This window comes from Theropithecus gelada, chromosome 4, assembly GCF_003255815.1.
Source record: "Theropithecus gelada isolate Dixy chromosome 4, Tgel_1.0, whole genome shotgun sequence".
Classification (NCBI taxonomy): domain Eukaryota; kingdom Metazoa; phylum Chordata; class Mammalia; order Primates; family Cercopithecidae; genus Theropithecus; species Theropithecus gelada.
The window spans coordinates 117044213-117056451 of NC_037671.1; the positions used below are offsets into that span (position 1 = coordinate 117044213).

At 36.1% G+C, this 12239-nt stretch overlaps 1 protein-coding gene across 1 annotated transcript in view; it reads right to left on the bottom strand.

The window, feature by feature from the left end:
• The window catches only part of TAB2 (TGF-beta activated kinase 1 (MAP3K7) binding protein 2), a 90460-nt gene that overhangs the window by 31138 nt on the left and 47083 nt on the right, over positions 1-12239 (bottom strand). Inside the window, exons 4-5 of the mRNA XM_025383078.1 lie at positions 9704-9894; positions 416-1916 (exon numbers count right to left, since the gene is read on the bottom strand). Coding sequence (XP_025238863.1) covers positions 416-1916; positions 9704-9805 — 1603 coding nt within the window. The 5' untranslated portion in view covers positions 9806-9894. The remainder of the gene's footprint in view (positions 1-415; positions 1917-9703; positions 9895-12239) is intronic.

Consider the following 12239-nt stretch of genomic DNA (forward strand, 5'->3'; position numbering starts at 1 on the left):
TCTTCAAATATCTGGTCAAAGAAGGCAAATTTATCATATTAGTCAAGAGAGTCAACTAGTTGCTTATTAAAATATGTTTCTAGGAATTTTTATTTACAGAAAATTTAAAGAGAAAGTCAGCATCACCACAGGTATAAGAAAAGAAAGTGTTATAAACATTAACAAACCAACCAACCAGAGTTGGTTACTCTGAAGAGCTGATAACCCAATTACTCAAACTTCCAGTTTTATAATAATAAAATAAAATTAAAATTAAAATGTATATGTATAATACTCTCAAATGTTACAATAACATCATTTGGGGCAATATTTAAACAATGAAATAATAATGCTAACACCCATTTCTGTTGTGAAATCAAACGTACACCAACAAGCCCAGCATGGAAAACTATCCCACCTTTAGTATTCATATTACCTTGTGTGTAGGCAGCATCGTCAGATCCCATACTCAGTTTCCGTGTTTCACTTATTCTATCCACATGTGCTAACGTAGGGTCCGTGAGGTGCTGAATATTCTCGGTTTCTACATAATGATCAGGATGATTTAGAAGATTTGTAAGTTCAAAGGTAGGGGACACTACCCCTGGTGAAACTGCAGGGGGTTTATTGGGAGAAACTGTAATTTTGAAAGTGTATTTTGTATTGGGCTGAGTGACTACCACTCGAGGAGAAGTTGCAGAGTTATTGCCTATTGCTCGACTTTTGGGAGGATGGTGATGAATAAAGGCAGGACCCATGCTCACTTGCCCAGACATGTTCCTGGAGGCAGCAGATGCTCCAGAGTTTGTGGATATGAAGAGTGTGGGCTGATTCCGCATGACCTGTTCATCTCCTGTGGTGGCATTAGCTGAAATATAGACCTTAGGTTGACTACGGGACATCAGCTCATCCGTACTTGGGGGGCTGGCAGCTATGTAAACAGTGGGCTGATTTCTGTTTAAGGTTTGGCTATTGACTGAAGAGGAAGTGCTGGAGGTTCGAGGTCCAGAAGAACGCAGTTTTGAAGAATTATTTCTTTGTGGGGGTTCAAGTTTGATTTCAATCTGGTTTTTTCGAGGTCCTGTTGAAATATTCTGAATGTTATATTGGCTATGGGCAGAAGACTGTGAGCTACCAGATGAATGAATGGTGGGTGGTTGTGAAGTAGTAGGTGAACTGATTGGCATGTAGACATGAGAGGTCTGGTGGCCTTGCTGATTTGGCTGCTGAGATGAGGTATGTGACAGAGGATTAGATGCAGGACAAGTAGTCCAGGGACCAGGCTGTGAAGGTTGATAAACTTGCTGAGGGTTCATGGGATTAAACTGAGATACCCAGCCAGAATGCTGTTGTGTCTGTCGAGTTGTACCACCAGGAGTTGTAATGTAAGGCCTAATATAGATAGAATTTCCCTGTGGACTGTTAAGTACAGGTGGAGGTACACCATGTATGTGCAAAGATGTAGGAGTATTACGACCAGTCTGGATATTTGGGGCTAAAGTTACCATAATGGGATTAAATCTGGGAGTTTGTTGAGAAAGGCTAGATGTTCCTTTGCTGCCTAAGTGAAATCCAAGATGTGGTGCTGAATTTGAAGCACCAGAAGAACTGGACATTCCAAAAACATTAAAGCCTTGAGGAACTTGAGCTGGTGCTGTCTGTGGCTCCTGCTGAAATAGTTCACTATTGGACTGGCCACCTTGAAGTTGTCCATCACTAATGCTGTGCGTTAGAGTCCTACTTCCATTCATCCTACTTCCTTCTCTTCCATGGTGGTAAATGTTCTGTGATTGCAAGTCCAAGTTGAGAGAAGTCATGTGATTGCATAGACCAGAAATTCCAGAATCATCTGAAAAATTCAAGTCTCCTTCACCATAAAGATATCTTGTACTCTCCTGAGAGAGAATAGCACAGCAGGCATCCAGGTTATTATTATTCTATGAAAACAAAATAAATTGATTGATGTTAACAATCAGAAGCTAATGCTTGTATTTGCATCTCTACAAATACATGATGAACAAGTGACTGGCTAATACAATTATAACACATATTTGGATATTTAAATTTGAGAAGTATTTTTATGCAAATGATTGAATTAAAAATCCTTACTACTAATGTAATAGAAAAGCTCTGACTAACAAAGTGAATCAAATCATTGTTCCACTTTAGCAGCTACAATGGATAAAAGGAATAAAATGGATTCAGACAGATATATTAAAATTATAATCTAATTTAAAAGGCAATTTTAATGTTGAACAAAATATAATCATTCAACTTACGTATATAATACTGTATAATTAAACATTTTTAAAAAAGCTAAATAGAAAAAATATCAATGTTTGATATATAGCACAATGTATCAAGTGCTATACACATTTGTTTAAACTAATAAATGTCTAAAAAGTTACATTTGTAGCATTTAAAGTTCTGAAATTCACACCAAAGTCATCTCAATTCTTCCCATGCTTCCTCCTAACTTGTGTAATCTCTCTCTCTCTCTCCCCCTCTCTCTCTGGAGGCTCAAGGTAGCCTCCAGAAGAACTAGTTCCTATCTCTGCCTTTAGACAACATCATAAAAATCTACTCGAGGTGGGGGGGAACCCTCAGATTGTTTTTAAAGAATTCTCAAAAGACACTGACTAACCAGTAGTCATAAATCATCCACGAAAATGTTTGCCAAACACCTCCTATATGCATAGCACTGTGAGCCTGTGGAAGAATCAAAGACATATAAAATCAAACTTTTCCCCTAGAAAGGAAGACAAACCACAGATATCTGAAAAGGTAACATGAGTACATGCCAAATAGTAAGTGGTGATGAAGTTCAACAGAGAATTAATATTGTAGGCTACTGAAGAAAGGAATGGGTTAATGAGGAAGGTATGGCCTGATGTTTTTCATAGAATATGCAGAACTTCAACAACAACAACAACAACAACAATTCTTAGTGAAGCGAATGGCACGAGTAAAGAACATAAATGTGAGAGTTAAGTAAAAGCATGTTCCAAACAAGGTGGCTGGAACAGATCTGGCTGGAGCTAAAGATTTGTAATGAAAATGTTGTTGAACAAATTGTTGCAAAAGCAGATTGGATTTAAATAACGAAGGAGTTTTGAAAAATGAGTCACACTAGAGTTTGACTGTATTATAAGCAATGAGGCGAGCTACTGAAAGGGGATGAACAGAGAAGTAAAAACACAAAGGGTATTCAGGGAAGAGAAGTCTACTGATACTTAAGATGAATAAAAAGATGAAAAACCTTTGGCAAGATGACCAGTTAGAAGACATAAAGTAATGAGAGTTTGATAATGGAAATAAATTTTAAAAGAATATAAATTGTCAACACAATTTGGCCACAAGAGAGAAAGAATTCAAATAAGCCTGGAAGATTAAGAACCTGACAGAAAGGAGAGTTTTAGACTTAAGAAATATGAATAGCCAAGTTAAAATGTCCACAGGCAGTTTGATATGAGATAAAATAATATTAAGAAAGAAGTAGACTAAAAAGGCATCCTGATGCCTTGTTAAGGAAATGACAGCTCACATTGTTTCAACTGGTAATTTAAAAGGATAGTGAGCAAGGTTTGACTTCCCCCTTCCTAAAACCAACAACTTAAATCTCTCATGCTACAGAAATCCTTTTATCCTACTAATAACTCTGAATTGATACATACTAATTTTTCAAATAAAGTTGAAAAACTGATCACAATCTTTATCAATGATTCCTTATTAAAATTAGATCTTATCTTTTGCCAAACCTGATTGGTGCTTTTTGCTTTAAGTTAAATTTATTGCCATTCGAAGTAAATTCGTCTTCCTTCTTAGCCAAAGCTCGGAGACTTTATCTTCTTCTCACCTCCTCTCTGTCATCATTCTCAAATTAAAATTTACATGCCCTACCAAATTCAATTCCACACCTCCTTTGTAAAAGTTTGATATTCATATTTAGTCTTCCTCTTTAATTCTCTTGAGCACTCAAAAATCTTTCCCTTTAATCCTTTGTAATCTCTGTAATTATTCAATATGTTCATATTAAAAAGCAATATTCTAGCTCAGCTATGCCATAATTTATGTGCACTCAAATTATTTATACTCTACAGACATTACTTTCTTATCAGCAAAACATAAAAGAACTTACAGGGGTTTTATAAGGTTACAAGAGGAGAAAATGAAATGTACTTTTTATTAAAATTTTTATTTTAGAAAATTTTAAACATACATAAAAGTAGAGAGGAAATATGATAAACTCCCACATACTTATCACCCATCATTTTTCATTTGATATATATGCCTCAGCTACTCCCCCTACCACAACTAGATCAAGTCTCAGACATCATCTCGTTTTCATCTGTAAATACTTCAATATGTACTGTAAGAGACAGGGACTTAAAAACATAACCACAATGCCACGATCATACCTTAAAATAATCAATAATTCTTAGTATCACCTAATATTCAAATAGCATTAAATTAAAGCATAAAAATGTCTTTGTACAGTTAGTTTAAATCGGGATATAAATAAGGCCCACATATTTCATTTGGCTGATAAGCCTTTTAGGTTTCTTTTAATAACCAGCCCATCTCCTCTTTTTTTTTTTTTTTTTTTTTTTTTTTTGAGACGGAGTCTCGCTGTGCTCCCAGGCTGGAGTGCAGTGGCGTGATCTCGGCTCACTGCAAGCTCCGCCTCCCGGGTTCACGCCATTCTCCTGCCTCAGCCTCCCAAGTAGCTGAGACTACAGGCGCCCGCCACCACGCCCGGCTAGTTTTTTTTGTATTTTTAGTAGAGACGGGGTTTCACCATGTTAGCCAGGATAGTCTCGATCTCCTGACCTCGTGATCCACCCGCCTCGGCCTCCCAAAGTGCTGGGATTACAGGCTTGAGCCACCGCGCCCGGCCCCATCTCCTCTTTTAAAATATTTTCCAGTCATTTGTTTGTGAGAAAACTTGGTATTTGTGTAGCAGAATTTCCCCTATTCTGGACTGCACCCCGTGGTCAATCAATTTCCCCTGCATTTCATTGTAAACTAGTAGTTATATCTATGGATGTGATCAAGTCCATGTTTGAATTTTTGGTGACCATCATAGACGTCCACTGTCAAATCACACAAGGAGACACAGGAATGTTTGCCTGTCTTTTTGTGATTTTAAAACTGACTGGTAGATTCAGATGTTGTCAGCTGGATCCAACTAATGATTTTTAGCAGCTATTGATGATCATTGCTTAGAAACACTATTTCATTAGGGGTGCTAAACAGCAATACTGCAATGTTCCAATTGTAAGATTTTGGCCAGGCACAGAGGCTCACACCTGTAATCTCAGCATTTTGGGAGGCCAAGGCGGGATAATCGCTGGGCCCAGGAGTTTGACACTAGTCTGGGCAACACAGTAAGACCCTGTTTCTAAAAAAAATTTTGTTTTTAATTAGCCAGGTATGGTAGTACACCTGCAGCCCCAGCTACTCAGAAGGCTGAAGTAGCAGGATCACTTGAACCCAGGAGGTTGAGGCTGCAGTGAGCCACGATCATCCTACTGCTGCATTCCAGCCTGGGTGAGAGTGAGACCCAGTCTCCAAAAAAACATAAAAAGGATTTAGTCTTCATTCTTAGCAGCAATTCTTCCTTGAACACTTGCTCTCTTCAACTGTTTGGTTATGTTCTGCACAGAAGAGGCAGGATAAAAAAATTCTTTTCACCAGTTGCCAGAATAGTAAATTTGGTCCCTAGGAACCTCCAAAGGTGACTATGATTTATTTTTAGTATCATTATAAACTCGTGTATCTTTAATATTTTGATGTGTTTCAATCACTTTTGGTCATTATATCCCCTCTTCAGGTTACTGTGAACAGCTTCAAGTTGGCTCCTGGATATATGACATGAATCCAGTAGTTTTTCAAAGCTTCTCTGCTTTCTGATATGACAAGATGTTCCAGCTCATCATATGCATCTACTCCAGACTTGGAATCAGCCATTTCTCAAAGAAGCCCTGGTTACTTTTAGTGAGAAAGGGTAGAGGACTCTCTTGGAGTGTATCAAAAGGGGTGGAATATGAGTTTTTAAAAGGTGGAAAATCACTGCTTTTTGGTATACAGCCACAAATCTGCATTCTCTTCAAAGCTATAAAAAGATCTGAATCATTAATTCCAGTTTCTCTTTCATTTTTCCCCAAACTCCTGCACAGACACAGAAATTACAGATAGTATCAAAGTATATATACCCTACAGCATTCATTCACTCCTTTAACCAACATTTACTGAGCAAGGAGAAAGGAATATGATCACTGATCGCCAAGAATCTCACAGTCTAGTGGAGGAGATTAACGTGAACACAAATGAAATGCAGCATGATAGGTGTTATCATAGAAATATGGGTAAGGACGATGGGTGAAGGTCATTTGAGAAGGTTCCACTAAGTACAGTACATGGCACTTAAATATTAAGTGTTGCATATACTGAATGAACAATACTTATTAATGCAATACTTTGAAAAGAAATACCAATTTTAAACTTACAGATTCAATCATCCTGTTAAGAGAATTTAAAAACAGTAAAAAATTCAGTTAAAAAATCAAAGTGAAAACTATGCAATATTTTCATATTCTTCTAAGGTTTAAGATTTAATTATCAAATATAAAAATCAACTTTAAAGATACAAATTACACCTGCTGGTTATAAGCTATCTTAGAGAATTCACAGTAGAAGGAAAAGATATGAGTAGTTTCAAAAAGAGGGAACTGTGCAACAGATAAACTTAAGAAGAGAACAACAGAGGATAGATACTTTTGTTCTCTTCCTGACAAGCAAGATGTCTATAAAGAACATGTACACAGAACTGGTAGCATGGCATGATCCCTCACTATTTTTAAAAAGTTCTGAACCAGTATACTGTAGGAAGGGTCTGTCAGAAGAACAGAAACCCACCCAACTGAGAAAGGAAGAGCAGCCCCAAAAGAGACGCTGTCATTTAGAGGTAGCTTAATTTGCCTTTTCAGTTTAAAAATATTGCTCTAAATTTGGGAAAACTTGCACCCTAGTTGTAACCCCAGAAGAAGGAGCTCTTCCTATGCCTTTCTTGTCAGATTTCTTGTTATATCAGCTAAAAAGTACATTACCTGGATACCCTAAATTATTATCAACTCACTTTTAAAAAGTGTGGTCTGTTTCAGGCAAGCAAAATATTTCATTTTAGTTAACACGAGGTGTTGGGAAGCATGCTAAGTAGAGGAGTTTGCTTCTGTAAAGCCAGATTAACATTGTGAAGGTGATATTACTAGATGCCCAAAGGAAATGGAAAACCATTCATTTCTTATTTCTGGGTTAAAGCTGAAAACATGCTTAATTATTTTACTTTTAAATAGGTAATTCATTGACACAGGTTAAAACAATAAAAAAAGATAACTGTTGAGAAATCTGAGTCCTAACTCTGTCCCATCTGGCCTGTTCCCTCTGGCCTACTATGGATAACTATCTTTTATTAATTTCATTTTTAATTCTTCCAGTATTTCTTTATGCAAACAGGGACAAATACATGGGTGTGTAGATATTTATTTGCCTCGTTCTATCTATATACTCTGCTCCGCATCTTGTTTTTCTTAACACGTACTGGAGATTATATTGTAAGAGTGCATTAGAGCTCTTTTTTTTTTTTTTTTTTTTTTAAATATTTTAAAGTAATTCTACAAAAGGCTCTATGTTTTACTCCCAGTTAGGGTATTTCAAAATCTCTATGCCTGTACTATATGTAGGGAAATGTTCTGGACAGTTCTTTCAAAACGAAGTCTACAGAAATTTATCAAAGAACTTATAGTTATCTTCCTGTTAGTTTTTAAATAACCTACTGAATAGCATAGCTTTTACCACAAAATTCTCTTTTATTTGAAAAGTTAGGGAGAAGTTACTTGGGTTCTAGGGGGGAGACTATTTTTCCCCACTATCTCTGCTCCTTTCCCACACTTTCTTTTAACTTCTGACTCCATCCTTATTACATGTTTTTATTCTCTCATTTTTTTTCACATTCTATATTAACAAGTGTAAACTATTGATTCATTTACCAAATATATATTATGGGCTTTCTGCTGTTGTTATTCCTTTTAGTACTGGCTGCTAACATTTATTGAATACTCATTATGAATCAGTTACCCTATTGGTTGTTTTACCTACATTGTCAAATTTAACTCTCTGTTAAGTTTTATTCCCACTGTGCAGTTGAGGAAATGAAAGTCAGAAAATGAGGGTCAGAGAAGTTAATTATGTTACTGCTAGTAACTGTCAAAACTTGAACTCAGTCTGGTTTATCGCCAAAAGATATGCTCTTAACCATTATACCATAAGAAAAGGCATTGCTGGTGGAAGAATTCCATGCAGCTCAGGATGACTAGAGCATACGGTATGAAGAGGAAGGACTGGACAAAGATTAGGGTGTAGAAACAGCCAGGATTCCAGATCACAGACCTTGTATGCCCTAGTCAAGCTATATAAGCGTCATTCAGAAGGGCACAGGGAACAATCAACAGGTTTTAAGTGTGTGAACAGCTCTGCACTCTGGCAGAAGAGGATAGATTGGAGAGACCAAAACTGGGTTAGGTAAAGCAGGTAGACCAATTAAAAGGTGATAACGGTGATAAGGGTGTGAACAAAATGTAGTCATTTAATATAAAGTATAGATTCAATAAAAATTTCATATAATTTCAAACTTTAAAAATCACTTCAAGAGTAAATATGCTTGACTGAGCCCCAGATACTTTTTTTTTTTTTTTTTTTTGAGATAGGGTCTCTTTCTGTTTCCCAGGCTGGAGTGCAGTGGCACGATACCAGCTCACTGCAACCTCTGCCTCCTGGGTTCAAGCAATTCTTGTGCTTCAGTCTCCTGAGTAGTGGGACCACAGGTGTGGGCCACCACGCCCAGTTAATTTTGGTATTTTTAGTAGAGACAGGGTTTTGCCATGTTGGCCAGGCTGCTCTTGAACTCCCGGCCTTAAGCAATCCACCCACCTCAACCTCCCAAAGTGCTGGGATTATAGGAGTGAGTCACAGCACATGGCCCCAAATACATTTCTGATACACAGATTTTCAGTTTAATAAAACAGAAAGGCACAACTATCATTCAATATTTGGAATTGTGAATTTCTAAAATTGGGTATACTAAGAACAAGGTACAAATTAGAGGGTTAGTGATATTAATTGGAAAACTTACAAATTAAATTTAAAAATATAAAAACAGACTTTTTCCCCACTTTGGAATTGGGACCTTAGGCATTGTCTGGTCAAACTCTTTTATTTTACGGATTAAAAAAACCTAAAGCACAGAGGGCATATTCTTTATCAAATATGCTTGGGGTGCCCATTTAGGATTATAACCCAAGTTTCCTGGCTCCTTAATCATTTTTCTCACTTTCATACTAAGGTCTGAAATTAGCTCTTCTGGCAGAACAGGTGGGAGAAAAGTTAAGACAGCTCATATCTAGTAAGTACAGAGATTATCAATGCTTTACATTCAGATCTCATTTAACTCTCACATCTACTCTACATGTTAAGTATTATCTATACTACAGATGGTACAGAAAGCTCTATCTTGCTAAAGGCCACATGACTATCAGACACCAAAGCTTATCTCTTTTCATCATAGTACACTAATACCAACAAGAAGATAACCTAAAAGACCTTTTCTTCCAATGTTTAAAAAAAAACAGGTTTGTATTAACAAATTCAGAAATCATTGAACACTGACCTGTAACATGCACCTGGATACAACAACTTCAGGTACTTCAGGGAATTTTTGTCGCAGGTCATGTAAAACCTGAAAATCAATTTGGTGGCTTCCTTGGGCCATTCGTATATTGCCTGATCAAGACTATTTGTACAGTAGGCAATTCTAGGCCTTAGTGGAAATAGTACTCATCTCTTCTGTCCAAGCATTTTCTGTGAAAGAAAGAAAAAAAAATTTTAATGAGAACTGATTATAGAAGGAATATTGTGGATTTAAAATTTCAGTACAAAAGAATATGTGCTTTAGCACTTAACATTATAAACTAAAAAATATTTAGACCTAAAGTGCTTTCCATATAGTTACACTATCTTTTTAGTATTAACTCTGATGGTAAACTTTTATATTGTCTAACTCCTATATATTTATATGCTCTATAAATGGCTAAGCCAAAAAACATTCAAATAAGAAATTACTGTCAAGGTTGTCTTCCCAGAGTCTTTTAAAAAGGGAGAAGGAATAGCATCACTGATTTTTTTCTTAATGATTACCTCGAGGTGAGTAATCTAAATTCTTAAAGTTTGGATACTGAAAAAATATGTTACGACAAATGACTCTGTTTTGTCTAAAACTTAATGATTCAAAACCCAATGCATTCAATATTTTGCTTTATCTTTCAAATATACTTAATCCTTAAATGCACAATCAATTCATTCTCAGGAGCTTAATAGCATTTTATTCCCTCTGCTTCTATTAAATCAGTATTTTAAAAATACTAATATTTCTCAAGGGGTTTGACTTAATTGGCTGAGCAGTAAGCAGCCTGGGTATATGGAGTTTTATAAGATCCCAAGGTGATTCTAACGTGTGGTCGAAGTTGAAAACTACCTACCTTATTTTTATTCCTGTTGTTTCTAATGTAAACCATGTTTAATGTTGAAAAATCTTTTGGGGATATAAATAGAAGGTAAGTACATTAACTTAAAATATTAAGACATTTAAAATCATGCTATTTGAAGACACCTTTCATTAGGACAAATTTCATAAGAAGACAATCTCTTTAAAACTAATTTCTTATTTGTGGTATTTCTCTTTTAACCTCATTAACATAAGCCTAAAAATACAGGTCTATATATTACATTAATGTAGGAATTCGGTCTCTTTTATTATTGTGTATCTAGCACTTCATAAACAGTCTTCAGCATAATAGATATTTAAAATAGTTTTGAATAGATTTAGTTATAGAACTCCTCAGTGCTCAATAAAATAAATGCTCACTTAGATATCATGCATAGTAATAAGCCTTTTAGTTTTTTATCATCACTTGATTAAATTGTACTTAATTATTCTGTCTGTGTGGCTTTAGCTTAGTTTCATCTCCTGTATAAAATCACTGCCACATCAAATTATTTGCATTATAGATTTTCCAAACGTATTTCTATGTAAACATACACACACAATTTTCACATTCAAAAGTAGTTTTCCTATAAATGGGTTGCAGGAGAGAAAGTACTAGAAATTAGTAAGTGACATTTTAAAATAATTTAAGTGGTGATAATCATGCTATAGAACTGCTCATTTTAAGGAAGCCTTCCTTGATTCCTATCAGCTCATTTCTCCCCCTTCCCCCAATTTTGGGCTAAAACTCCTGGAAAGGATTGTTTATATGTTAAGTGTCTTCACTTCCTCCCTCCCTCCTAATCTCTTTTAAACCTACCCCAGTCAGGCTTTCATAGTTTTTCTCCACTGAAACTACACTTATCAAAGCCACCATACACTTTCAGTTTATGAAACCCAATGATGAGTTCTCAGTCCTCAACTTACTAGATCTCTCTGTAGCTCAGGACCCATTCAACCACTACTACACCTCATTCTTTAAACAATTTCTTCATGTGGCTTCTGAGGTTTATACTCTTCTGGCTTTCCTTCTACTTACTGGCAGATTCTTCTAAGTTTACTTTGCTGGATCCTTTCCCTTTTCTGGACATCTGAATGTTGATGGCTGGTAGAGTTCAGATCTATGGCTTCCTTTCAACTATATCTACATTCCTCTTCAAGACAATTTCATTCAAATATATTGCTTTAAACAATATCTATATATTGGTGCTTGGCATATTATTATCTCCAACTCCAATTTCTTCCCTGAGACTAACATATCTAACTGGCTAACTGACATCTTTTGTGCATCAACTTAGTTCAAGCTTGGTTATGTCCAAAATCGAACTCTTAATTCCTCCCCCATCCAAATAAATCCTTTCCCAGTCTTTTCCACGTCAGTAAATGGTACCATCATTCATCCAGTTGGTCTTTCTCTCATCCCACATCTAATCTACCATCAAGACTTCCTTGCTTATATACAAGAAGTGTTCTGAATCTAACCAATTTTTCCCAGTTGTTACTGCTCTTGTCCAAGCCACTATGATAATTCATCTAGACTACTATTGCAAAGGCCTCAATAAGTCTCCTTGCACCTTCATTCTTTTTGCCAACATACTACCTCTTCCCCTGCCCCTAGTATTTTCTTTACTGAGCAGAGTGATCTTTGTAAAAAGTAAATCAG